Below are 26,720 nucleotides of genomic sequence, written 5' to 3'. Positions count from 1 at the left end.
TACATAGTCATATCTTACGTGGGAGATTACACAAGTTTTTAAATTGTAATGGGGAACATTTAATCCAAGTTATTTTCATAAGATGAACAAGATAAGTAAATTGCACAGCTTGAAGTTTGTTTTTCTCAAACAGTTTACTTTGTTCGCATTACTGTGGTCTTACAGAACCATTTTCAAATCCACCTGTACCCAGTGACCAACCCATTACTTGACTTTCGGTGTTAAAATGTGGAGCTAAGCTCTCTTGTACTCGATGTTCATACTTGTTACACATGTTCTTTAACAGTACATTATGCAACGAGCCTATAATGATAGTAATTAAGGCGCGAGTATGTTTGTTTATGAAATGAGCACAAGCGAGTTTCATAATTTTCATATGAGCATCTTAATTACCATTATAGGCAAGTTTCATACGACTTTTTATGCTCGACCATATTTCTAACTTGAAATTATTCAGAAGTATTCATTTTATTTGTATCTGACAGAAGATCGTAAGTGGCCTTGTTCATAGCTCGTGAATTGTGAGATGTGCGCAGACGTGAAAGTATTGATTTTTTCCAAGGAACAATAATGTCATTGACCTTGATGTGATGTAGAGAATGTATAACCTGGAAATTGATTTAGAATTGAAAAACGAGATGACAAATTGAATTTATTTGAGTATTATTTACAATTAACGCTAATTATTATAGTAACAGAACATAACCTTCTGTGACAGTATTGGATTTCCAGCCTCCGTGACGTTTCCCTCATTGTCTTTCGATTGCATATCTGAGAATAATCGAAAACCTGAACTTTAATGAATAGGTGTATTTTAATGACATGCATTAAAGGACTGCTACCAGGTGTATGATTACTACATTTCGGCATGGTCGAGCATAAACATACCGTAATTACAGTTTACAGTTGAAAGTTTGAAGAGAAGTGGCAACCCTAGGGATAGAGAGGATGAAAGACAGTCTCTATGGCAGAACTCCACTAACACTGTAAATAACTTACCTGTGTATCCTTGTATAGGAAAGGCTGAGGATGGTAGCATTTATATTTTTACCAACTGTGGAAACTGTTGCTGGAGATCAAGAAACTTTTCTACCAGCACATCCTCAAGAATTGATCAGTGCAGGAAAATTCCAGCATGTCCCATTTATAACTGGAGTCAACTCGCAGGAAGGCTTAATACATCTTCAAGGTATTTAATTCATCATAAATATAATACATTGAAATGTCACTAATTCGGAATTCGCGATAATTCAGACAGCTCTATTTTTTTTTAGATTAGATAATTATACATGTTAAACACTAGTTCCCGCACTTGCCTGTGCAGTACTTGTCTTTTTACAGTCTCTCCTTCCATTTATTTATCTTGTACTTGTTCAGTGATCTCAGGAGTGATTCCGCTCAGAAACTACAGCGTGTTCATAATACGTGCATCCGCTTTATTTGTAATGTTCGATACTATGATCATATCTCACCTTCTTTCGAGAAGTTGTCATGGCTTGGATTACATGAGAGGAGAAATCTGCACTCACTTTCTCTCTTATATCGAATTATGCACACTTCATCCCCCTATTATTTATGCGCTCGTTTTCATACTCTCTCTCGCTATCATAATATTAATACTCGATCACAACGTGATAACAAGCTAGAAATTCCACTTCACACATCATCTCTGTATTCCTCATCTTTCACTGTTGCTACCTCTCGTCACTGGAACTCTCTGCCGCCTGAAGTCAAGGGCTGCCGAACATTGAAATCTTTCAAATCCAAGTTAGAAAATTATCTTATGACGAGTTGCCAAACTAACTTACTATTATGACAAGTATTGTATTGCATGTTTCCACGTATTCACAATTTTTTTTTTATGTTCTAGTGATATTTAACTTATTTTATATTTTTGTTTTCATATTTTCCGATAATGGTATATCTCTAATGTGATAAGTTGAGCTATATGTAATCATAATTTTCCTTACTGTGTGTACTTAAAAATATTGTATTCATTGTATGCTTTGTACTGCACTATTTTATTACTACTATTAGTATTATTATTACTATTAAGCCTATTATTATTATTATTATTATTATTATTATTATTATTATTATTATTATTATTATTATTATTAGGTATTATTTTTATCATTATTATTATTATTATTATTATTATTATTATTATTATTATTATTATTATTATTATCATCAATAATTGTCTTATTTTTTTATACTTTGTATGCCTCATTTATTTTGACCTCTGTTCACATTTTATTATGCTTTTTTCTTTCTTTCTGTATGTTATATATTATGTCTGATTTCTTCTTACTTGTTGTTTACATTTTATTATTATTATCTTATTCAGTTTTGTGTATAAAATTGTAGTGTACTTTGTAAATTTGTAGTGTTTTTTGTAACACAGTTTTTACTCCTGGTTGAGTATTAGAGAAGGCCATATGGCCTTAACTCTGCCAGGTTAAATAAATCATTATTATTATTATGTTAGATTTGTTTATTCAATGTATTAAAATACTCGCACGTGAACAAACGAGCTTGGGAAGCACTTGTTACTGACTGATTCAGTTTGGTTGTACTGTACAAGCTTCTGACATCACATACCAGAAATCATGGCTACCGAGAAAGACAGGCTACGGCGTGACGTCACATTCTTAGTCATAACATGGCCAACATTGAACAAGTTTATATATAAATGCATGTTAAACAGGAGTTTAATATAGCAATTCCTTTGTTTCTTAGAACTTTTCTTCTTCATCTTTTTCTTCCAGTGGCCTTCAAACTGAAATCTTCTAGTTCATTTGGAATCTTGCTGTCCAGTACAGTTTAGCCAAGTTGGCTGTCTGCTGTTGTTTAGCATCAAGTTTCCTGCAGCTAAGAAGGTGGTCGCCATTCATTGTTGTCCCTGCTGTTGGCAGAAAGTTGTTGTTGTTTTCTAATGCCAGGCATTTGACAATAAAGTCATTTGATCTCTTGCACTCCAATATTTTTCAAAGATATTATCATGACCAGCCACTGAAGCACAGATTTTGAGGTGTTCCGAATCCATTTCTTGGTTTGAGTTGCACAATGGACAGTTAGGGGACTGATATATTCAAATTCTATGCAGGTGTTTGGCCAAACAATCATGGCCTGTTGCCAATCTAAATGCAGCTACAGACGATTTTCGTGGTAAATCGGGAATTAACTGTGGATTTTGATGCAGAGAGTTCCATTTTTTTCCCTTGGGATTGAGTTATCAAATTTTGTTTGTTGAAGTCTAACTATGTAGATTTAATAAATCTCTTCACAGAGTAATACGTAGATTTAGTAAGAGGTCTGTAAGTAGCAGTGCTGCCCTTCTTTGCTAAAGCATCCGCATTCTTGTTTCCCAGGATTCCACAATGGATGGTATCCATTGGAATACAATTCTTTTATTGAGTGATATTAATTGAGAGAGCATTTTAGTTATTTCTGCTGTTTGAGATGAAGGTGTGTGTTTAGAGAGATTGGTAGAATAGCTGCTTTGGAATCTGACACTATAACTGCATTCCTAAATTTATTGATGTGGCATAGAAGATTCCTGAGACATTCACTTATTGCAATGATTTCACCATCAAAACTTGTTGTTCCATATCCAAGAGATCTATAAAGTGAGAAGAGACAGCACGTAACACCTGCACCGGCACCTTGTTCTCTGGAGATCAAGGATCCGTCAGTGTATAAATGAAGCCAGTTTTGTGGAGGGTACCTAATATTAATTGTCTCTAAAGACAATTGTTTCAGTATTTCAGTGTTTACTTCTGATTTCAGTATTTCTTAGATTATATTCTGTATTTAATAGAGTTAAAGGGTTTGGTTTAATTTGTAAGTTTTCTTTTAAATTCGGGATATTGATTTTCTGTTTTAATTCTTGAACAATGGATATGAAACTTTTTTGAGTTTTCAATCTACAGAGAGGACGGTATGAATGCCAATTGGCAGAAAGTACGGTACATTCCTCAGAAGTGGAGATATTTATTTCGCAGAGGTGTACTGCTAAATAGTCATGATTTGTCTTCAGTCTAATGGCGAAGTGTATCAACATCGGTTAAAAATGCAGTAATCGTAGATTATGAAACGACGGTTAAACAGTAACAGTGGCTAAAATGTAATTTGTGTGCACCATTCATAATCACAGATTACTTAAACATGGCTAGCTGACACCTCATTTAACCAGAGTGAAATCTATGCTGGTGTACTGTTTCTACAAAATGACTAAAGGAAAGCATCCATACTGCTGCAAAGATAATAGTCAACGTCTAAAAATGACTGTGCTCACTCCGTTCTACATCGAAATGAACGTGTTCTACATTTTCGCTTTGCATTTGTTTGCCTTTGGGCGCTGTTATATTTGCGAGTTGCATTTCTTTGCTGTTAGGTTAAAATCGTACAAAATAGAAAATTGAATGCAAAAATGATTATATGCCATTGTGTGGTTGAAGTGTCGCTAGACTTAATTACTAGAATTTAAATATATTATATAAAAAGATGGAATATCTATAAAGGAAAAGGATGCAGATGATTAATAGGAATGTGTATACGATCAAGGACCTCATTTACACGAGGGAACTGTTCATTATCCTATGATCCATCCATAACCTCTCTTTGTTTAGCCAGTGACATAGAGAAAGAGATATTCGAGTATTCCCTCTTAAAATACAGAAAATAACAGTTACATAGAATCGTAATACAAGCAGCCGAACCATAGGAGAAATATGACTTTTTGTGTTATTTCAAGTGATCCATTTGTAGATTTTGATAAACGAAATCCCTCCTGAAATTTTCTGTCACCTAATTCCCCGTAAGAATTCTCTCTTTCCACTAAAGAATCTTCACGCTCACGCTCTATCCAAGTAATTCAAGTACTGTGTAATAATAATCGTCTTCAAAATAAACATCTGTGGCTCTGGCCGCCATTTTGCTTTACTTGCTCTACTAATCACTGGTTATCTCTTTTAACGACTCGAATATGGCCGGTTAGAGATTACTGTGGTTAACCTCCTATTTAAGTCGTAACCGAGGTCGATCCACTGTAAAAATGCTTAACCAGGGGTTAGATGACAATTTTAACCGGTGGTTACACTAACCGACATTGATGCATGTGGGCATAAATATTTCTGCTGTTTTTTTTTTTAGAAAACAGAAAAAAAATATATATATGTGTATATCTGTGTGTGTGTGCGTGCGTGTTTTTTTTTTTCCTGCCCCCTTTACTTTGCGTGATTCGAGTTCAGCATAAACTTTGAACATGTATTTATATTAGGCGATTGTCATGATGTCCATGACTAGACCAAGATAATCCTGTGACTCCGATTCGTGCCATACTCTGTCTTTCTCGTTAGCTACGCCAGAAATGCAACAGCTCATATAGTAGACAACCACCTTCCCAAATGCCGTCGACTCTAGCACTGTGAAATAAATAGAGAAATAAAATGTCATGATGGTATTTTTTTCTGAAGGTTCTAATGAGGTGTGATTTATTTCAGGTCTCACTGACAGTGCTATTGAGAAACTAGATGCAAATTTTCAGCGTTTGCTGCCAATTGATGTTCCAGTTAACATGGATACAGATCTTTCTCAGAATATTTCAAATAAGATGAAAGAGTTTTATTTTGGCAAGAAACATTTCAATGAAGACACCAAAATCGAATATTCAAGAGTATGTAATTTCTCAAATGTTCCTTTAGTGTCTATGTGCATTGGCGTCAACTTCACATAATTGCAGTAAGGTACAATTTGAAACGATGTTGCAATTTGTTTCTTTATTTATTATTATTTTTTTAATTCAGTCATGATATTTGAGCTTCACTATTGACTCAACTGTTCCATCTATGAGTGATGCACTGTTGCTGTAGTTCTCTTTTGCTGTTTTAGGCAAATTATATAGTACCCAGGGGTGACTCGTCCTACTGTGCTATTGTGCTATAGCACACTTGTAATATGCTGTTGATGATGTAACCGCGAGTAATATTATTCTGTAAAAACATTACGAATTGGCTCATTTTACAGATGGCGTTAGGTTGCAAACAATTATACAGTGTGCTGAGTCTCACAATAGCAAGAGCTGCGCATGCATTGAATGTTGACGTAGGTTAAAATACTCGTAGGTGAATGACATATTCTCCCAGCATTAGCACGAGAAACTGGATAGCAGTGTGCTATCCTAGTAGAATTCTGAACCTGGGGTTGGTTGGAAGCATCAGTAGTAGTGAGTGAAATATCCTTGATCTGCCGGCAATTCTACGAGCTGACGCCGAACTTACAATTGATTTTAATAATAGAGAATGTTTAAAAGTGACTACATTGTATATAATTTGTAGATATACTTTTTCCTCTCTGAGAATTCAAGTTGAATGGCATTAATATCTTGCGTTATAACAGATATTATTATTATTATTATTATTATTATTATTATTATTATTATTATTATTATTATTATTATTATTAATACAACTAACGATGCAATAAACTCATTGTGTTTATTAAGGCTAACAAATATATTATATTATCTTCTTCTTTATCTTCTTGCGTTTTACTATTAGTGTTACTTTGTGGACTGAAATGAATTCAGTCAAGAGTTTGTTAACTAATCCATTCTTTACGAGAAATATGGAAGAAAAAATTGAAGTGAAACGGTTGGGAATGCATACACTTAATTTGATTATAAATCAGAAAACAAAAGGTGGGAAAAACTGGATACAACAGAAAATTTCACAGAATAGAATATGACAACAGTTGGATATGTGGTAATGAGGGTAATGAAGATACTAATAGTACATTATGCAACGAGCCTATAATGGTAGTAATTAAGACGCGAGGATGTTTATGAAACGAGCGCAAGCAAGTTTCATAATTTTCATACGAGCGTCTTAATTACCATTATAGGCAAGTTTCATACGACTTTTTATGCTCGACCATATTTCTAACTTGAAATTATTCATAAGTATTCATGTTATTGTTATGTGAGTGAGTGCAATTGCCTACCTCATAAATTGTGAGATGTGCACAGACTCGAAAGTATTGATTTTTTCCAGGAAACAAATTCCGACGACCTTGATATAATCTAGAGAGTAAGATAAAAATTAATCTTGATATAACCTTGAAATTGAATTCGACATTGAAAAACGAGATGACAAATTGAATTTATTTGAATATTATTTACAATTAATGCTAATTGTTATAGTAACAGAACATAACCTTCTGCGACAGTATTGGATTTCCAGCCTTCGTGACGTTTCCCTCGTTGTCTTTCGATTGCATATCCGAAAATAATCGAAAACCTGAACTTTAATGAATAGGTGTACTTTAATGATATGCATTAAAGGACTGCTACCAGGTGTATAATTACTACATTTCGGTATGGTCGAGCATAAACATTCTTAAGGAACATCATGTCCTAGGAACACATCACTACACTTGCTATGCTATGGATGGAGAAGAAGATTGTGTCTGGCATAGAAGGATTCAACATCAGAATAACAGAGAAATTCTGCAGTAGGAAGGAGCGTAGTATGAACTTAATTTTTGACATTTTAAAGTTTTGAGAAACCTGAAGTTTAAAGCTTCATGTGCTGTGAAAAATTCACTTAACACACTCTAATTTGAAACTTACAGTATATATAAAACAGCATTAACAGAATTTGAAGTAATTTCAACCATCCTTTGATTTTTCACAGAAACATGAAGCTTTAAAATGCAGAGTTCACAAAACTTCAGATTTTGAGTTGTTTTCCTTTTGAACTGGGTCATTGACATTAAAATGTTGAGGTAATTATTACCTAGGTTGATTCTGGAGCTTCATCATCTTTCATATCCTTGTCAAATTGTCTATGTAGATGTTTGAAGAACATTGGTGAAAAGCTACATCCCTCTGTTATTTCTTTGTTTTATGTTTCCTTCATTTGTCATTTTATCATATTTAAATTTTGTTCCCATTTTTTCAGCTCACTACTGATTCATGGTTCTCGTATCAAACATACACATGTGTAAAGAAGCTGTCATTGCTGTCTACAGAGCCTGTATACTTTTATAAGTTTAGTTTTGACGGCCACCTTGGTCTGTTTAAACGACTGATAGGCCTGCAGGATTATGAAGGTAATGTTATAGAGGTAACAGTGTTCTTGCATGAATGAAATACTTAATGTACACGAAACAGTCTGAGAAAGAGACTGTTAAAGGTTACAAAACAAGTCACATTGCAGTGCTGTGCTGTTCTGCTCAGGTTGGAATAATGTGTACAGTAAATGTAAACGCTTAGCGAAAGATTTTACTTACTTACAAATGGCTTTTAAGGAACCCGAAGGTTCATTGCCGCCCTCACATAAGCCCGCCATCGGTCCCTATCCTGAGCAAAATGAATCCAGTCTCTACCATCATATCCCACCTCCCTCAAATCCATTTTAATATTATCCTCCCATCTACGTCTCGGCCTCCCCAAAGGTCTTTTTCCCTCCGGTCTCCCAACTAACACTCTATATGCATTTCTGGATTCACCCCATACATACTACATCCTCTGCCCATTTCAAACGTCTGGATTTAATGTTCCTAATTATGTCAGGTGAAGAATACAATGCATGCAGTTCTGCATTGTGTAACTTTCTCCATTCTCCTGTAACTTCATCCCTCTTAGGTCCAAATATTTTCCTAAGAACTTTATTCTCAAATAACTTAATCTCTTAAAGTGACAGTCCAAGTTTCACAACCATACAGAGCAACCGGTAATATAACTGTTTTATAAATTCTAACTTTCAGACTTTTTGACAGCAGACTAGATGACAAAAGCTTCTCAACCGAATAATAACACGCATTTCCCATATTTATTCTGCATTTAATTTCCTCCCGAGAGTCATTTATATTTGTTACTGTTGCTCCAAGACATTTGAATTTTTCCACCTCTTCGAAGGATAAATCTCCAATTTTTATATTTCCATTTCGTACAATATTTTGGTCACGAGACATAATCATATACTTTGTCTTTTCCGGATTTACTTCCAAACTGATCGCTTTACTTGTTTCAAGTAAAATTTCCGTGTTTTCCCTAAACGTTTGTGGATTTTCTCTTAACATATTCACGTCATCTGCATAGACAAGAAGCTGATGTAACCCGTTCAATTCCAAACCCTGCCTGTTATCCTGAACTTTCCTAATGGCATATTCTAAAGTTAAAAAGTAAAGGTGATAGTGCATCTCCTTGCTTTAGCCCGCTGTAAATTGGAAAAGCGTCTGATAGAAGCTGACCTATACGGACTCTGCTGTACGTTTCACTGAGACACATTTTAATTAATCGAACTAGTTTCTTGGGAATACCAAATTCAATAAGAATATCATACAATACTTCTCTCTTAACTGAGTGATATGCCTTTTTGAAATCTATGAATAACTGATGTTGTTGTTGTTGTTGTTGTTGTCTAGTGCCTTGCATCTGGCAATGAAGCCATTAGCAGTCGTGCTTTCCAATACTTTTGAACTGTAGTTTCTTCTGATCTTAATGCTTCACAGGTCTTCAAGTGATCTGAGTTAATCTTCTCAAAAGAATATTGAAATATTAAACTACTTTAACTTAATAAAAATTTATTTGTAAACAAAGGGGGTGATTAGTAAATGCTGAGAGTATAAAAACAGAAATAGTTTTTTTTATCTAATGCAGCTTAGAACTTGACCAGTGGTCATTCCTTAAAACATACAATACATACAGTGTGTACACGAACAAAACTTTGAATTAATAACAGTGATACGTAATAAAAAAAAAGTATTAGGAAGAGAGTTTTGCACATGCTTCCCAATATCGGTCACAGATGTTCGTGATGAGAACTGTTCATATCTTCTTGTGTACTGCAAAGTTGGCAAAGAGGACTGTTCAGAATTCCATTTGTGTGTAAATGTGAGGAAAGATAGTCGTGACCTGTAACCATTCGGAAGTGTGCAACTGCTGCGCATCTTGGATTTGTTGGAGTGTCGTCAGCTATGTTCTTCCATGATTTGTCCTTCGTGCATTCTCCTAGTTCGAAATAGTTAATTTAACATAGTCTAATTCTAAAGTACTCAACTGTGGTATTAATTTCCAAATGAATCAAATTCTTTGTAATGACATTATTTGCTACAATTTCAAATAACTTACTGGCGTCATATTGATTTGTGAATCATTTGCATTGTTGTCTCGAGACTAGGCCATATGGAATGAGGAAGTGATTATGAAGTTGTTAACAAGAAGGGTCTGTCTTGTTGAATTTTAATGCAGGGAGTGTAAAGATAGAAATAAAAGAAATATCAACATTTTATTTCAAGTCTCAAACATCCTTACAATTCCAGTCATGCTCACAATAACAATCAGAAACAACATAAACGTTTCACGATTTATAGGGATTAGATGAATTCCTTGTCGCTTCTTTTTAAATATCATGCCTTGTGCGGCCTAAATGCAACACAGTCACGTGGATGAAAGAGTTTAAAATATATATCAGAACATTTCAGAGACTGAACTGTATTACACTACAGAAATAATTGGAAACTCTTGATATGGCAAAATTAATTTTGTCATACATTCAGAAAGTCTAAAAAGGAAGACCATAAAGGACTGGGAAAACTTCTAAAGTGATGGCTAGAACTACTAATATATCACTGACGTATCTTATGTGATATTATGATGATGATGATGATGATGATGATGATGATGAAGACAGCATAAGTTATATTATTTCAGTCATAATTTGGACATAATTTCAGATAGAAATCTTAATGGAATGTATGCAACTTATCTGTGGCCCGGTTTCTTCAACCTTTGTTAAAATGCACCTAACATAGCGTTAATTAACTATAAGTTAAAAGTATGAATTGCTGTTAAAAATATTGCGTTTCATCAACTTTACATTTCACATTTTAACATTCAGTTTGTTAACTCTCTGTTAGGACCAGAGATTCTAGAGTTTAACCATAACCTATAACCAAGTATAGGCTCACTTCTGTTTTCTGAACTCTGACAATTGCGATTCTCGCTTGTTTCCGTTGTTTGATTCAGAGAGGATAGAAGTCTTTCTATTCTGTCAGGTTTGATTTCTGCTTCTTTCCTCGTCTGTATCACAATAGCGTGGAGTGGCGTATTGGTATTGCTGTTATGAAATGGAAAACACTGGAACAAAAAGAAATCATGGGACTAATTTCTCTTCGTTCGAAAGAAACCTTCTGTTGAAAATTATTTCGCAGTATAAACCAATTAATGAGAATAAACAAACAAACGGATCTAAGTTGAAAACGAAAAGTGAGGCTTGGCAGAAAATAGCCTTTACCTTTGTATGAACTTCTGGTCTGTCAAATCACAGAAATCAACCCCTCTGTTTATGTATTCATGGATATCATTTTCTAAATAATCCAGATATGTAAGATGAAAGAGTAATGGAACGGAGAAATAATATACCAGATATGTAAGTTCAGCATCTAACACACCAGCCATATTGGATACTTCTATGCTAACAGGAGTTAAATGATTTAACTGCATGAAATTGGGCAGTTAAATTAACATAGGTTTTAACAGCCTGTTAGTATTAACAGTAGTTGAAGAAATGCTTCAGCTGTTAAGTTTACAGTTAAAATGGAATAACACACTGTTATAATTTAACAAAGGTTGAAGAAACCTGGCCATCTGGCACAAATTTCCACAAGATTTTTTTTAACTTTATCGCATTGCTATACAAACCTTGTGCATCTGCTCAGTTTAATGGATTTTATTTCTTGTTACTGAATCTTTTGATTTTGCTGCAGGTGTCTGCCATGCTGATGATATAGGTTACCTGTTTCATGTTGGTTTACTGGATATGGATTTGGATCCTGGGTCACCAGAATACAAGACGTTGTCAAGAATGGTGAAATTATGGACCAACTTCGCAAAAACAGGGTGAGTGCCATAGACTAACAAGGAGAGGACATGCTACTGCCATCACTGAGTTTGATGTTGCTATTTCAGGTGAAGTTAATGGTATAAAACAAAGTGTAGCAGAGTTAAATTATACAATGCTCGCCTGTTGACAGATGATTGGCAGTAAAGTTGTGATCTGCTGCTGTTCCTCCTCGATTTTACACCTCTTCATTTTAACAGCAGACATTCACTTCTAAGCATATACAAATTTAATTGACTTCCAGACTTATTCACTAACAAACTTTAGCACAAATAGAAATTACATGACACTACGATGACTTGCGTGGTAAATCATTTTTGTAGTATTTCGACAGTTGTTGCTTATAAGCCTGGGTCTTCTTAATTTGTACCCTAAGGGCGAAGCTTAATTATTTTGTCTCTGTTACTACATATGCTAGTGGATTATAGTGATTTTCTAGTTGTCAAGTTGAATTTTCTTTTGCCAACTTTGTTCCAAATTTCGGTATTAATAATTAATACTAAAATTGGCAGTTACTTTCTGTTACGTTGATAGCATCATTTGTCTTTCAAGAAGCTGCCAACTTCCATGAAAGGAACGTTACTAGCAAGTATTATTTGAAATTTATTATTAATTAGACTTATGTGAGGATGGCAATGAACTTTGGGTTCCCTGAAAACATTTGTAAGTAAGTAATTAGTATAATATTAAACTGTGCACAACATCTTTTCCACTATATTCACAATATGCTATTGTTTAGTTAACTGCTCGAAGACAGGTTTGAACCTCATAAGTGACACCAGTAAGGGATCATTCATGAGGAAATTAAGCCAGAAGATAATGGGGTAGGGTGGCCAGTTCCTTTCCCCTTCCATTGCATACATCGCAGACTAGTTACATATACAGTGAAACCTCTCATTTACGGACATTAAAGGGACGTAACAATCTGTCCGCATCTGGGAGGTGTCCTTTATTGGGAGGGAGGCTCCCCAATCTAACAGTGAATTTATAATGTGCATTATGTATCCCTTCACGCTTTAAATGAAATGTATTACTGTATTTTAATTCTAAATGCAGTCTACTGTACTACAGTAAATTCTATGCAACTTCTAACTACAGTAGATAAGACCGAAAAAGGAAAATACAGTACTGTGCCATGCAATTTTATTCTAGGTCTACAGTTGTGCAGTACTGTAATTTACAGTTTTCAAGTTAACCTTCACGTTCAGGTGCCATGTCTCTCGAAACAGAACAACTGATTGAAGTGAAGAGAATAATCCTACTAACTGTATCATGTATCGAATACAATTTCACAATCGCAGAAACCTTGGACCCATCGGACAGGTTAAATTTTATGACTTTGTTTATCCACCCGCTTCCAGCTAACAAGGAGAAGCTGGCTGGGCTAGTGGTAGCCTATGAGACCCTTGTTGTCTTCTTTCATGTTAAGGAATTTCTGTACAGTTCTCAAATCTAAATTTTCCATTTTTGTAACACATTAGGTCTTGAAATCCAAGTGCTGTCCGTAATCAGGAGGTAAAGCAAGCTTTAGGACTGTGAAACAGCTGTCCGTGTCCGTAAATAAGAGTTAAATTTATCATTAATTCTATATTATTTCAGTTGGGACATAAAAATCTATCCTTATACGAGGAGTGTCCGTATCTTGGGGGTGTCTGTAAGGAGAGGTTTCACTGTAATACATTAGTTAATAAAGTCTACTGAGTGTTCATTTCAAAGTGTGTCATGACGTCACTGTTCTTGGGTCACCGATTTGAAGCGAGTTTCAGCTTATATGTTAGAGAAGTTGCCTATTATTTAAGGCGTTCTTCAATCTGAACTTGAGAATGTGTACGCTATAACTTGAACGTCGTAGCAACAGATGGCGGTCTGTACAGTCTGTGTGCTACCATAACCTCTTTCGAACTGTGTTTTGCGCCGGCAAGTCGTATGCAGGGTATTTGTTATCATCGGTTGCGTACAGTAACATTCCACAACACAAATCAAATGCTCCGTGTCCATGTTGACCGTGAAGTTAATGTCAACAAATACGTAAGCAATCGTCTTAACCCTCTTCCCATATCCCGACAGTACTTGTTTCCAAACAGTTCACATTCCTGCCACTACCGGCGTTACCGTACGTATTGGTAAGTACTCTTCAGAATGAACGCCGTACTTGCTAGGCAACTTCTCTACCTCATAGGTTATACACCTCTGCGGAAGTGTTGGAAGATTGAATTCTCTAGGCTCATCGGCTAGCCACATGACGGCATACAGCGAGCCACGACACATTTTGAATTGAACACCCAGTATTTTAGGTCTTATTTTAGTTTTGAGAGTATTTTTTGAAGGATTTTTGGGTCATAAATGTCTTATTTTGAAGACAATTTTTGGTAATTTATAGGTAATTGAAATACTAGCCTTAGTAATAATGAATAATGCAGAAATATGCAACTGTAATTTCTGGAAAAATGTTGGGAGAACATCCCCTCAACTCCCAACCAAAGAATATTGGGGTGGACATGTTCCCCCCATTTCCCTTGTCAAAGAAGCCTGTGTGCAGTAAGTTATAAGCATAACTGTGTGAATTGTTGGCTTCTTGTTTCAGGAATCCAACACCAGACATAACACCACTCCTAGACGTGACTTGGAGGCCAGTAGAAAAGAACAAAAGCAACTATTTAGACATTGGTACAACATTAAAGATGCACGATGATTTTGAGAAAGAACGCATGCAACTCTGGGACTTGGTGTACAGACAAGAAAATACAATGCAAGCAAAACTGTGATTTGTGAACAAGTGCTTACAATGTTTGTGATTTTTTCTAGTGTTGCCAGAATTAAATTTGTTAACTGTAACTTCAAAAAACAAGGGCATACATTAATCCTGCTCATAAATTGAGGAAGGCTATGTTATGATAAGATATGAGTATGGTGAAGTTATATGAACCGGAAAAGTATTATAATTGTAATGTATTTTGTTAAAACTATTTGTTTTTTATGAAGTAATATTTTATAACTTTCGTAAGATGGTTACGGCAAAGTTCTTTATTGTTAATAAAATGCTTGATTATAAAAATATTTATTTATTATCTAGTGGTAGGATTTGACATTGACATTGTCATCATTTTCCTTCTGATTTCCAATACAGATATTCCACATCTTTCTTTTGTTGTTTTGTGGGGTTCAGTTTGTTTCAAATTAATATGTCCCTCAGTCATGTTGGGTTCGTCACACAGAAGACATGCTGGAGATTGAAGAATCTTGATCTGGTGAAGATGATGAGCAAGGTAATCATGTCCAGACATAAGACGGAACAGGCCAGCTAACTCTTGACGATCTTTCCCTTTTCCATTGAGTTCCCAGATGTTTTCCATTTCTTTCCCTTTCATATTGGAGCAGTTAAATGGCAAGTTGTAGCCGATTTAAGTGAACACCATATTTTAACGTTTTGGTGGCTACAAACAAAATTTGATAGCACAATCTCAAGGGAAAAAATGGAACTCTCTGCATCATAATCCACAGTTAATTCCCGATGTACCACGAAAATCGTCTGTAGCTGCATTTAGATTGGCAACAGGCCATGATTATTTGGCCAAACACCTGCATAGAATTGGAATATATCAGTCCCCTAACTGCCCATTGTGCAACTCAAACCAAGAAATGGATTCGGAACACCTCAAAATCTGTGCTTCAGTGGCTGGCCATGATAATATCTTTGAAAAATATTGGAGTGCAAGAGGTCAAATGACTTTATTGTCAAACGCCTGGCATTAGAAAACAACAACAACATTTCTTCCCCTTTGCTGCATTCTTATCATCTTCTAGCTGCTGGTTTTTGAAGGCTGCTTTTATTTCTTGAGTCTTGAGAGGTGGTTGTGTTATTTACAAAGTGCGGTTTCTGTGATCCTTCTTTTGGCCAGTTGATCTGCCATTTCAATGTCCATCATGCCCATGTGTGGCTGTACTCATTGGAGGTATATAATCTTATTTTGCTTTCGTAGAAGTGTTAATAGTTTGCAGCATTCATTTATACTTCGATCATCAGTTATGTGCTTGGAAGCAATTGCTTGGATTGCTGCTTTTGAATCTATGAGTAATAAGCTTTATAATATAAGCCATATTTTCAATAGTAGCTTAAACTCTGTTCAATTTAAATTGTTTGCAATTTAATCCGTAGTTCAAACCATGTTCCATATTTTAATAGTATCTTGAAGGAAGATTAGTTTAAACTATTGCTTGAACTGAAGCCTTGAGATTCTGGGTTTAAACCATTCAGTTGGTAATCCTGCATTTCTGATTGTTAATCACTGAAATAATATGTTAATTTTAGTTAATAAATTACTTATTTCATCTTATTTTGCATTTAAGATAAATATTTTACTTAATATCTTGAAAATTAAATAATATTAATTATCTATATTCACAGTATTGCATTATGATGATGCAACAGTTAAAAACAAAAGACCGAGATTTCTTGTACACAGATAAAATTTTGCTTTTTGATAGAAACCATTTTTCATTTGTATGGTCTTTTAATATACCCTTTGTGATAATACTGTTATTGCTTTATAAAATTCATAGTACTTTGATATATGCCATAATGGTCCTCCACATTTATTTGAAAATTTCCTGATGCAATAACTTAAAGCTGTAAAAAAATAATTGGTAATTGAAGAAAGAATATGATTTATGTTTGTTGATGATTTTATTCTGCCTTCTATTTGATTTAATACCATGTTTGCAGAATCCATATGGAGCTTAAATCTAACTCACTTTCATTCCATTCTTGAAAATGACTTACTCCTGATCTGAAAGTTCTTGTTCTAGGTAAAATTCTTACTTTTTCATATTCAATTCCATTAAACATCTCCATGATTTTCTTCTAAACTCACAATTATTAGTATATTTTTCTCCAATAAACAGTTTGCTTTTAGGTTACAGTAAGAAGTTTAACCATTTTGCATAGTTTAAATTATCAAACTGAAGGCCATATATTAAACTATATTTTAACTTACTGCAAGTTTAAACTGTAGTTCAAAACAAAAGACCATATTCTCTTGTTCACTTCAACTGCCTTTCTTGGTTTAAACATTACTTTAGTTTGAACCATCAAGTTTGATAGTTTAAACCACGCGGAATGGTTAAACCACAGTCTACTATATACTGTCACCAAGCTTGAGTTTTGAGGGTGCTAGAAACAATAGTCTGTGATGGTACTATTTTGCATTGCCTGTAATGAGGCAGTATTAGCGATCCTAGTGGTGAGCAACTACCTAATGTTTGCATATTTACTACGTATTGAGCTTCGCGACTATATACTAGACTGTGGTTAAACTTCTTACTATAATCTAAAAGTGAACTGTTTATTAGAGAAAAATATTGCTAGTAATTGTGAGTGATGGAGGAATTGATGGAAATTTTTAATAAAATTGAAGATGAAGACATAAGAATTTTACTAACAGCAAGAACTTTCAGGCCAAGAGTAAGTCATTTTCAAGAATGGAATGAAAGTGAGTTTTTTATAGGTTAGGATACTGCAGGCATGGTGTTAAATCAAATAGAAGACAGAATCAAATCAACTACAGAAGAAACCATGCTCTTTCCCCAACTGACAAAATTTTTTACAGCCTTAAGGTACTACACATCAGGAAATTTTCAAATAAATGTTGGGGACAATTACAGCATATATCAAAATATTGTAAGTAAAGTGAAACATGAATTTTCTAAAGCAATAGCAGGATTGTCACAAAGGTATCTACAAGAGAAGAGATGAACACTGTGAAGCAAGATTTCCTTTACTAATTCTAAAATTAATTTGCGTTCCTTTTTTTTTTTTTCTTAAATTATATTTTATTTCAAACCAGCCATAATACGTCTACAAGCTAAGAAATCATACTGCCTGATATCAGTCTTTAGTTATTTTGTTTTTTTATAGAGATAGGGTTGGAAGTAAATCCCGAAAAGACTAAGTATATGATTATGTCTTGTGACCAGAATATTGTACGAAATGGAAATATAAAAATTGGAGATTTATCCTTCGAAGAGGTGGAAAAATTCAAATATCTTGGAGCAACAGTAAGAAATATAAATGACACTCGGGAGGAAATTAAACGCAGAATAAATATGGGAAATGCTGTTATTATTCGGTTGAGAAGCTTTTGTCATCTAGTCTTCTGTCAAAAAGTCTGAAAGTTAGAATTTATAAAACAGTTATATTACCGGTTGTTCTGTATGGTTGTGAAACTTGGACTCTCACTTTGAGAGAGAAACAGAGATTAAGGGTGTTTGAGAATAAGGTCCTTAGGAAAATATTTGGGGCTAAGAGGGATGAAGTTACAGGAGAATGGAGAAAGTTACACAACGCAGAGCTGCACGCATTGTATACTTCACCTGACATAATTAGGAACATAAAATCCAGACGTTTGAGATGGGCAGGACATGTAGCACATATGGGCGAATCCAGAAATGCATATAGAGTGTTAGTTGGGAGGCCGGAGGGAAAAAGACCTTTGGGGAGGCCGAGACATAGATGGGACGATAATATTAAAATGGATTTGAGGGAGGTGGGATATGATGGTAGAAACTGGATTAATCTTGCTCAGGATAGGGACCAATGGCGGGCTTATGTGAGGGCGGCAATGAACCTCCGGGTTCCTTAAAAGCCAGTAAGTAAGTAAGTATTGTTGCATCATAATACAATAATATGAATATAAAAACATTATTTAATTTGTAAGATATTAAATAAAATATTGATCTTAAATACAAAATAAGATAATATATATGATTTATTAACAACAATTAACATATATAATTTCAGTAAAGAACAATTAATCTGAAATGCAGGATTACCAACTGATTGGTTAAACTCAGAACAACAAGGCTTAGGTTTAAACAATAGTTTAAACTAATCTACCTTCAAGAGAGAGTTGAAAATATGGAGCATGGTTTAAGCCATGAGTTAAGTTGCATGTAGTTTAAATTAATTCATTCATCATCCTTTTATCATGTTCTCCTTTAAGAAGGTCGGTTCCAAATATGCCTCCATTCGTCTCTGTCTTCCCTAGCTTTTTTCCTGTTTATTTCATCTCACTTATATCCTCGTTCTTGTAAGTTCTTCTGAATTTAATCTATCCATCTTTCCCATGGTCTTCCCATTGGTCCTCTTCCTTTCAGTTTTAAATTTAATATTCTCTTGGCAGCCGTTCCCTTTCGATTCGGTTAAGGTGCCCAATCTCATATTTTCTAATTGTGTTGTACATTTTTCAGTCTTCAGAGTTTCCCTGATTATGTCGTTTCGTATCCTATTTCTCCGTGTCTTCTGTACAATACCTCGCAGAATTTTCATCTCTGAGGCTTCAATTCTGCTCAGGTCTTTTATGGTGTATGTCCAGGTTTCTGAAGCATATGTCAAAACTGGCTTGACGTGTGTTCTATACATTGCCATTTTACTCTAAATTAAACGCACATTAAACTACTATTGAGAATACAGACTTTGGTGATTTAAACTAAACTATGTTTAAACCAAGGAAGGCAGCTAAATTCAACTTGAGAATACGGTTTTTTGTTTAAACTTAAAGTAAGTTCGAATACAGTTTAAACTACTATTGAGAATATGGGCCTGAGAATGAGATTGTGTAAGGTAGTCTCTATGGCTTGGCACATCCTCCCTACTCGCCTAATTTCAGTTCATGTGACTTTGATATTCCGCAATTGAAGAAGCTGCTGCGTGGAAAAGTTTGCAAACAGAGAGGCCATCTTAACAGTGTTTCAGTGTGAGAGGTGGTAGACCTACATATAGACGAATCGCACACAGTTGATGGTATTCAGTGCCTGCTTCATCGCTGGCAAAGATGTGTGGAAGCCTTGGAGGATTATTTTGAAGGATGTTAGCTGTGAGTAATGTACTTTATTTCCTTTTGTGCATAATAAAACAATGATTTCTATTTATGTATCTTTCAATTTCTCTTACCCATTGCTTTCTGTACCTGGACCCAATTTGGTACTAGCATTGCGAAGCACATTCCAGTCAACTTCAATCGCATTTAGTGAATTTCTATTCCTGCAGCTGTATTATAATATAGTTGCCTTGACTTAACAAAATATCCTCGTAATTCTTTCAGTGGTGTAAAAAACAACATAAATGAACAGAAAACTAACAGAAATGTTACAAATATTTTTTTATATGTCGATATCTGTCCGTGGAAATTGTAAAAAAAATCCCGCAACCTTAAACTACCACACAGGTTCCATCATCAGAGAATACAGGTAAGACCAGAGGCATCATTTACCCTGCAGAGCTTCTTATGTTTGGCTACTCCAGGCGACTGAGAAACAGACTGTTAAGGTAAATGATCTAACCATACGAGTAACTATAATAAAATAAAATTGACAGTGTCACCGAGGACTGAGCATGTTATGTGATTCTGAGAAATGAGCACAGTTTTAGACTTATTTTTTCCATACCCAAAATATTTCAGTCTGTAATTCCGGAAATAATGGCCATACTGAGGAACGGAATGCAGTCCTGCATTCCCCCTTGACTTGCTTCTTACATCATAGCATCAAAATGGGAATCGCGAACACAAGCTGATTTTCGAGAAAAAAATGAGAACCACTAGTTCGCCGACATTCTTTCCGCCATAACTCCGCAGTATGTGAAGTGAGAAAAAAGCCGGCCAGTGCGTTGAATAGAGCTCGTCGAACTCTATCTCTGGTGTAAAGCACAACTCTCTATCCCTGTGCGTTTGGACGGGAGGGGCCCGCAAATTTTAAAAAATCAGTCATTTCGAGCTTCCAAAACAGACTTTTCTCTATACACGGAGAACGAAGCGACTCAGGGGCCCGCCCTTTTAACTGTAGCATCCCCGCATGGTCCCTGATAATCACCACGAAAATCGAGCAAATCCGTCTCACTTTTTTTTTTACTCATTTTTTCCGTACCCAAAGTATTTCGATCTGTAATTCCGGAAATAATGGCCGTACCGAGGAACGGTATGCGGTCTCGCATTCCCCCTTGACTTCCTCCTTACACGATAGCATCAAAATGGGAATCGCGAACACAAGCTGATTTTCGAGAAAAAAATGAGTTCGCCGACATTCTTTCCGCCATAACTCCGCAGTATGTGAAGTGAGAAAAAAGCCGGCCAGTGCGTTGAATAGAGCTCGTAGAACTCCATCTGTAGCATAAAGCACAATTCTCTATCCCCTTGCGTTTGGACGGGAGGGGCCCGCAAATTTTCAAAAATCGGTCATTTTGAGCTTCCAAAACAGACTTTTAATAATAATAATAGTTTTATTTTCCCTGGCAGAGTTAAGGCCATCAGGCCTTCTCTTCCACTCAACGAGGATCAAATCACATACAGAAAAAATACATACCGGTATACAAATATGAACTTAAAAATAATAATAAACATAATTAAGTAAAAAAGGGAGATTGAATACCTATACACAATCAGTATTAACTTTGAAATAACAATAATAAAAAAATATATATGTAATAAAAAAAAGAGACCGAATACATAATCACAAACAGAAAAATACATTCTAGTATACAAGTATTAACTTAAAAGAAAAAAAAAGAATTAATACATATGAATATAATCTCACAACTAAAGGAATAGTAGAATTAGTATGATCAGCACAGCACGTGTTACATTGAGACAATGACAATTACCTAGATATTAGTGTTAATGGAAAAATAAAATAATGACTGTGTAAAATAATAATAATAATAATAATAATAATAATAATTATACCTAAAACTAGTTCTGTGCATTTAAAATATTTCTAAACAACCTAATTTTAAACAACTGAGGACTAAGACTACCCCTGATTTCCAGCGGCAGCGAATTCCATGAGCGAGCCATGGCTATTGAGAAAGAACTTGAGTACAGAGATGTCTGATGACGTGGTATTGATAGCAATAGATTGTGCTGTGAATGTGTATTACGATTATGATGTGAAGCTAGGAGAGTAAACCGAGAGGCAAGGTAGTTGGGTGTGGAATCATGTATAATTCGATATAGCAGGCAAAGAGAATGTACTAATCGTCGATCTTGCAAGCGGAGCCAGGAGAGTCGTAGAAAATATTCCGATATATGATCATGTCGGCGGATATTGAAAATAAATCGGACGCAGACATTATGTACACATTGAAGTTTTTGAGAAAGTTCGGCGCTTAGGTCACTATATAAAACATCACAATAGTCAAAGTGAGGCATTACAAGGGTCTGTACTAGAATTTGTTTTAGTTTAGTAGGAAGGAAATTTTTCAGGCGTTTCAAAGAATGCATGATAGAGAAAACTTTTCTACAGATATATCTGATTTGCGTATCCCAGTTCATATTAGAGTCGAAATAGATGCCGAGATTTTTTACAGTAGCACTGAAAGGAATTATTTTGTTGTTGAGAGAGACAGGCTGAAGGGTGTTCATAGTAATAGAGGATAAAAGCCTTTTCTCTATTCACGGAGAACGAATCGACTCAGGGCCCGCCCTTTTAACTGTAGCATCCCCGCATGATCCCTGATAATCGCTACGAAAATCGGCAAATCCATCTTACTTTTTTTTTTACTCATTTTCTCGGTACCCAAAGTATTTCGGTCTGTAATTCCGGAAATAATGGCCGTACCGAGGAACGAGATGCGGTCTCGCATTCTCCCTTGACTTCTTCCTTACACGATAGCATCAAAATGGGAATGGCGAACACAAGCTGATTTTCGAGAAAAAAATGAGAAGGTAAATCCTTCTCATTTTTTTCTCGCCGACATTCTTTCCGCCATAACTCCGCAGTATGTGAAGTGAGAAAAAAGCCGACCAGTCCGTTGAATAGAGCTCGTAGAACTCCATCTGTGGCATAAAGCACAAGTTTCTATCCCATTGCGTTTGGACGGAAGGGGCCCGCAAATTTTCAAAAATCGGTCATTTCGAGCTTCCAAAACAGACTTTTCTCTATACACGGAGAACGAATCGACACAGGGGCCCGCCCTTTTAATTGTAGCATCCCCGCATGGTCCCTGATAATCACCACGAAAATCGAGCAAATCCGTCTCACTTTTTTTTTTACTCATTTTTTCCGTACCCAAAGTATTTCGATCTGTAATTCCGGAAATAATGGCCGTACCGAGGAACGGGATGCGGTCTCGCATTCCCCCTTGACTTCCTCCTTACACGATAGCATCAAAATGGGAATCGCGAACACAAGCTGATTTTCGAGAAAAAAATGAGAAGGGTTTAAACCACTAGTTCGCCGACTTTCTTTCCGCCATAACTCCGCAGTATGTGAAGTGAGAAAAAAGTCGGCCAGTGCGTTGAATAGAGCTCGTCGAATTGCATCTGTGTCTCTATCCCCTTGCGTTTGGACGGGAGGGGCCCGCAAATTTTCAAAAATCGGTCATTTCGAGCTTCCAAAACAGACTTGCATACAGTACCGGTCAGTGTGTGTTTTTAAATACCGACAACAATTAGCAGGACGTGCAATGTAGTGTACGTTACTTCTAACAGTCAATAATCACTGGTAAATAATTCAAACTTAAATCTACTTTCATTCGTTAACAAAGTCGATTGAAAAACTTTTCTGTTTGCTGTGGCGTGAATCGATTTAATCTAAATTGACTGACGCCAAGGCAATTCGGTAAGTATCATTATAAATCTTGTTTCATTCGATTCAGTCATGATGTATGAATTACATAACATAATGATGCTATAGAAAAAAATATTATATGTTTCGCTGTGTGTCAGTCAGTACAGGTCACCTCTTGATCTTGCAGTACCGGTCATATTGTTTCATGTAAGTTATGTTTTTTTAATATTTTTATAGGACGTTCATGATTCCTCCAGTGATAAGTAGACCTTCCAAAGGAAAATAGCATCCATATTCTATGAAATAGGCTGTAGATAAATGTTAACAGGCCAACTTTCTATCCACAAAGCTGCTGAAATATACAATATCCCCAAAAGTATGTTGATTGATCGTGTTTCTGCCGTAAAAATAGGTAAGAAAATTACATTCACTCCTGCACTTGGCCGTTTTAAACCCACGTTCAATGCCAAATTCGAAGGTGTTCTATTGGATCATGTGAAAGATATATCTGATAGATTATTACCACTCACAAGGAAAGAGTTTTTGAATCTAGCTTTTCAACTTTCTGAGGCCTTAAAAATTCCTCATCAATTCAACCATGACAAAAAGACTGCTGGTAAGCAGTTTTATTATGATTTCATGAAACGGCACCCAAATTTGTCTCTCTGAACTCCTGAATCGACAAGTCTTAATAGATCAATTAGGTTTAACAAGCCACAAGTCAATCGATTCTTTGAGAGTCTTACAAATCTAATGGAAAAATATGAATTCACACCCTATATAATTTATAACTGTGACGAAACTAGTGTCACTACTATACAAAAACATTCCAAAGTTATTTTGCTGAAACAACCATCAAGTGGGTAAACTGACTTCGGCTGAAAGGGGAAGAAGTATTACTATACTATTCTGTATGAATGCTGGGGGTCAGTACATTCCACCCTTCTTCATATTTCCTCGACAACGCATGAATGAAAGACTCCTCATTGGTGCTCCCAAAGAGAGCATAGGTGAAGCTCAGTCAAACAGATTGATGACTTCCCAATTGTTCTTGAAATGGATGCAGCATTTTGATCACTATGCCAATCCTTCTGTTCAAAACCCCGTTTTGTTAATTTTAGATAGCCATGTTAGCCATAAGGACTTGGAGGTGATCACCTATACTCGAAACCAGAATAGTCATATGTTAAGCACTCCACCACATACGACCCATAAGCTTCAGCCTCTTGATAGTGTTTTCATGAAGCCATTTAAAGATGCATATTATGAAGCTTGTGGGGTCTAGATGAGAAAGAATCCCACTGCAAGGGTAATAGAATATGAAATAGCAAGTCTTGTAGGTGACGTTTTCGCAAGAGTTTCACGGGCTGAAATTGCAATAAAAGGATTTCAGTGAACATGAATTCATCCCCTGAATCCCAATGTATTCACAAAGCTCGATTACCTACCATCAATGATGACAGACATAGCAATGGATTCGAACGTGGATCGAACTGAGAGCCCAACAGTTAGGCCTATGCTTCCATTCCCTGAAATGACTTTTGCACCTAAGGCAAGTTCACATCATGAGACTAGTCCTAATAGGCCTACTCGTACTGATAGGCCTAATGATACCACTGCACTGTTGTAAAGGAAACAATTCAGCAGGTCAGCCCAATTCCGGATGCCAGTAAGAAGCGAGAAGTTAATCGACGCCGAAAATCTGAAAGAAGTGAGGTTTTGACATCCAGCCCTTACAAGACATATCTAGAAGAAAAAAAATAATGAAAAGTTGAAGAGAGAAGTCAAGAGCCTAGTGCGTGGGAAGCGCCCCCTATCAGGAAAATTCTTCCCAAAAAGCTCAAGACAACCAAGAAAAATGACGAAAAGGAGAAAACTACATGCATTTTTTGCGGGGAATCTCATGACGAAGATTGGATCCAATGTTCTTCATGTCAAATGTGGACTCACGAAGTCTGTGCCAGCTTTCCTGAGACATCTGACACATATGAATGTGATTTTTGTCAAAAGTAATATGTGACCGGTACTGGCTGCCAATTTTCTGATTGTATCGATTTTATGGAAATTTAATTTGCTTACGTTTTGTATTAATATTAAATTCCGAATTTTTTTGTAATTACCATTGAGTTCAATAATATAATATGTACCGGTACTTACATATATATATATATATATATATATATATATATATATATATATATATATTAGGAATATTCGATAGTAATGTAAAAGTTTTAAATTAATTTTATTTATTTATTGAACTGGTACTTATATTTTTTGCTTCATTCAGTCTACTTTATCTGCTATTTAATTGTTTAATTATTTTATTATACACTCTTATCAGAGCCGGCTTTAAGCCGATTGAACCAATTTATCCCAATTGGATCCTGCACCTCAGGAGGCTCAGCACCTAAGCACAATGATTTATGTGTATAAGTGTGCAATTTTCAGGACTTGTCCAAGGATACTATAACCCACCGCTGTGAAGTAACTGTTAATACGTCTGACCGTGAAACGAGCAGCCCGGGTTCAAATCCTGGTTGGGGTAAGTTACGTGGTTGATGTTTTTCCAAGATTTTCCCTCAACCAACCGAAGCAGAATTGCGGGGTAAATTTCGATGTTGTATCTCTGGCTCATTTCGCCATCATTAAACCACATATCATTATCATCATCATCATCCATATCATTGCCTGAGTTAAATTCATACAATGTTGGTGTGCTGTACTTGTACAAGAGTGTGGGTGTTCGGCTGCAAGTAGAACAGGTGTGGTAAGCACAATAAACCTCAGGTTGAGCTGTAAGCCTTTGGGTCCCTCCCCGTAAAAATTTTCTGGCAAAAAATTATTTCTGATGCTTCGCAAACCTATCAGTTCAATATTGTTGAACTCTGTGTTCCAGAAATTAATAGCGGTACAGTAAGTTACTTAATACTTTATTATTTACCATTTCTGATACCGCAATGTATACATAATTTTGTAGTACCGGTACGCGCATATATCCAAGGCAGGAATGCTAGAGCTGTTCAATATTTTCGGAGGGAGGTCCCCCCAACTAAATCCCTTACCCCATGGGTACTCCCACGATTATAGTTGTATACTATGGCACAACTATAAGAAAAGACATATATGAACGCCCGCGAAAACCGAAATCGTATTATTTTACTGCTTCCAAAGATGTGCCTTCACAAAATATCGCAGTTAAAAAAATCCCCCCCTCTCATCTATGTATTAACCTAGATCATATATATATAT

The 26,720-nt window shown here is 35.6% G+C and overlaps 1 protein-coding gene across 3 annotated transcripts in view; it reads left to right on the top strand.

Moving 5' to 3' along the window:
* The window catches only part of LOC138690993 (esterase FE4-like), a 29,339-nt gene extending 14,375 nt beyond the window's left edge, over positions 1–14,964 (top strand). For all 3 annotated transcript variants that reach the window (XM_069812615.1, XM_069812617.1, XM_069812616.1), the window contains exons 7-11: positions 1,018–1,189; positions 5,508–5,680; positions 7,965–8,115; positions 11,776–11,908; positions 14,494–14,964. In XM_069812615.1, coding sequence (XP_069668716.1) covers positions 1,018–1,189; positions 5,508–5,680; positions 7,965–8,115; positions 11,776–11,908; positions 14,494–14,674 — 810 coding nt within the window. In that variant the 3' untranslated portion in view covers positions 14,675–14,964. The remainder of the gene's footprint in view (positions 1–1,017; positions 1,190–5,507; positions 5,681–7,964; positions 8,116–11,775; positions 11,909–14,493) is intronic.
* Positions 14,965–26,720: the final 11,756 nt, after the last annotated feature.

The sequence above is a fragment of the Periplaneta americana genome, chromosome 16 (assembly GCF_040183065.1).
Source record: "Periplaneta americana isolate PAMFEO1 chromosome 16, P.americana_PAMFEO1_priV1, whole genome shotgun sequence".
In the NCBI taxonomy this organism is placed as follows: Eukaryota; Metazoa; Arthropoda; class Insecta; order Blattodea; family Blattidae; genus Periplaneta; species Periplaneta americana.
Note: the sequence above shows the minus strand (reverse complement) of the source record. Positions and strands in the feature narration are given on the sequence as shown.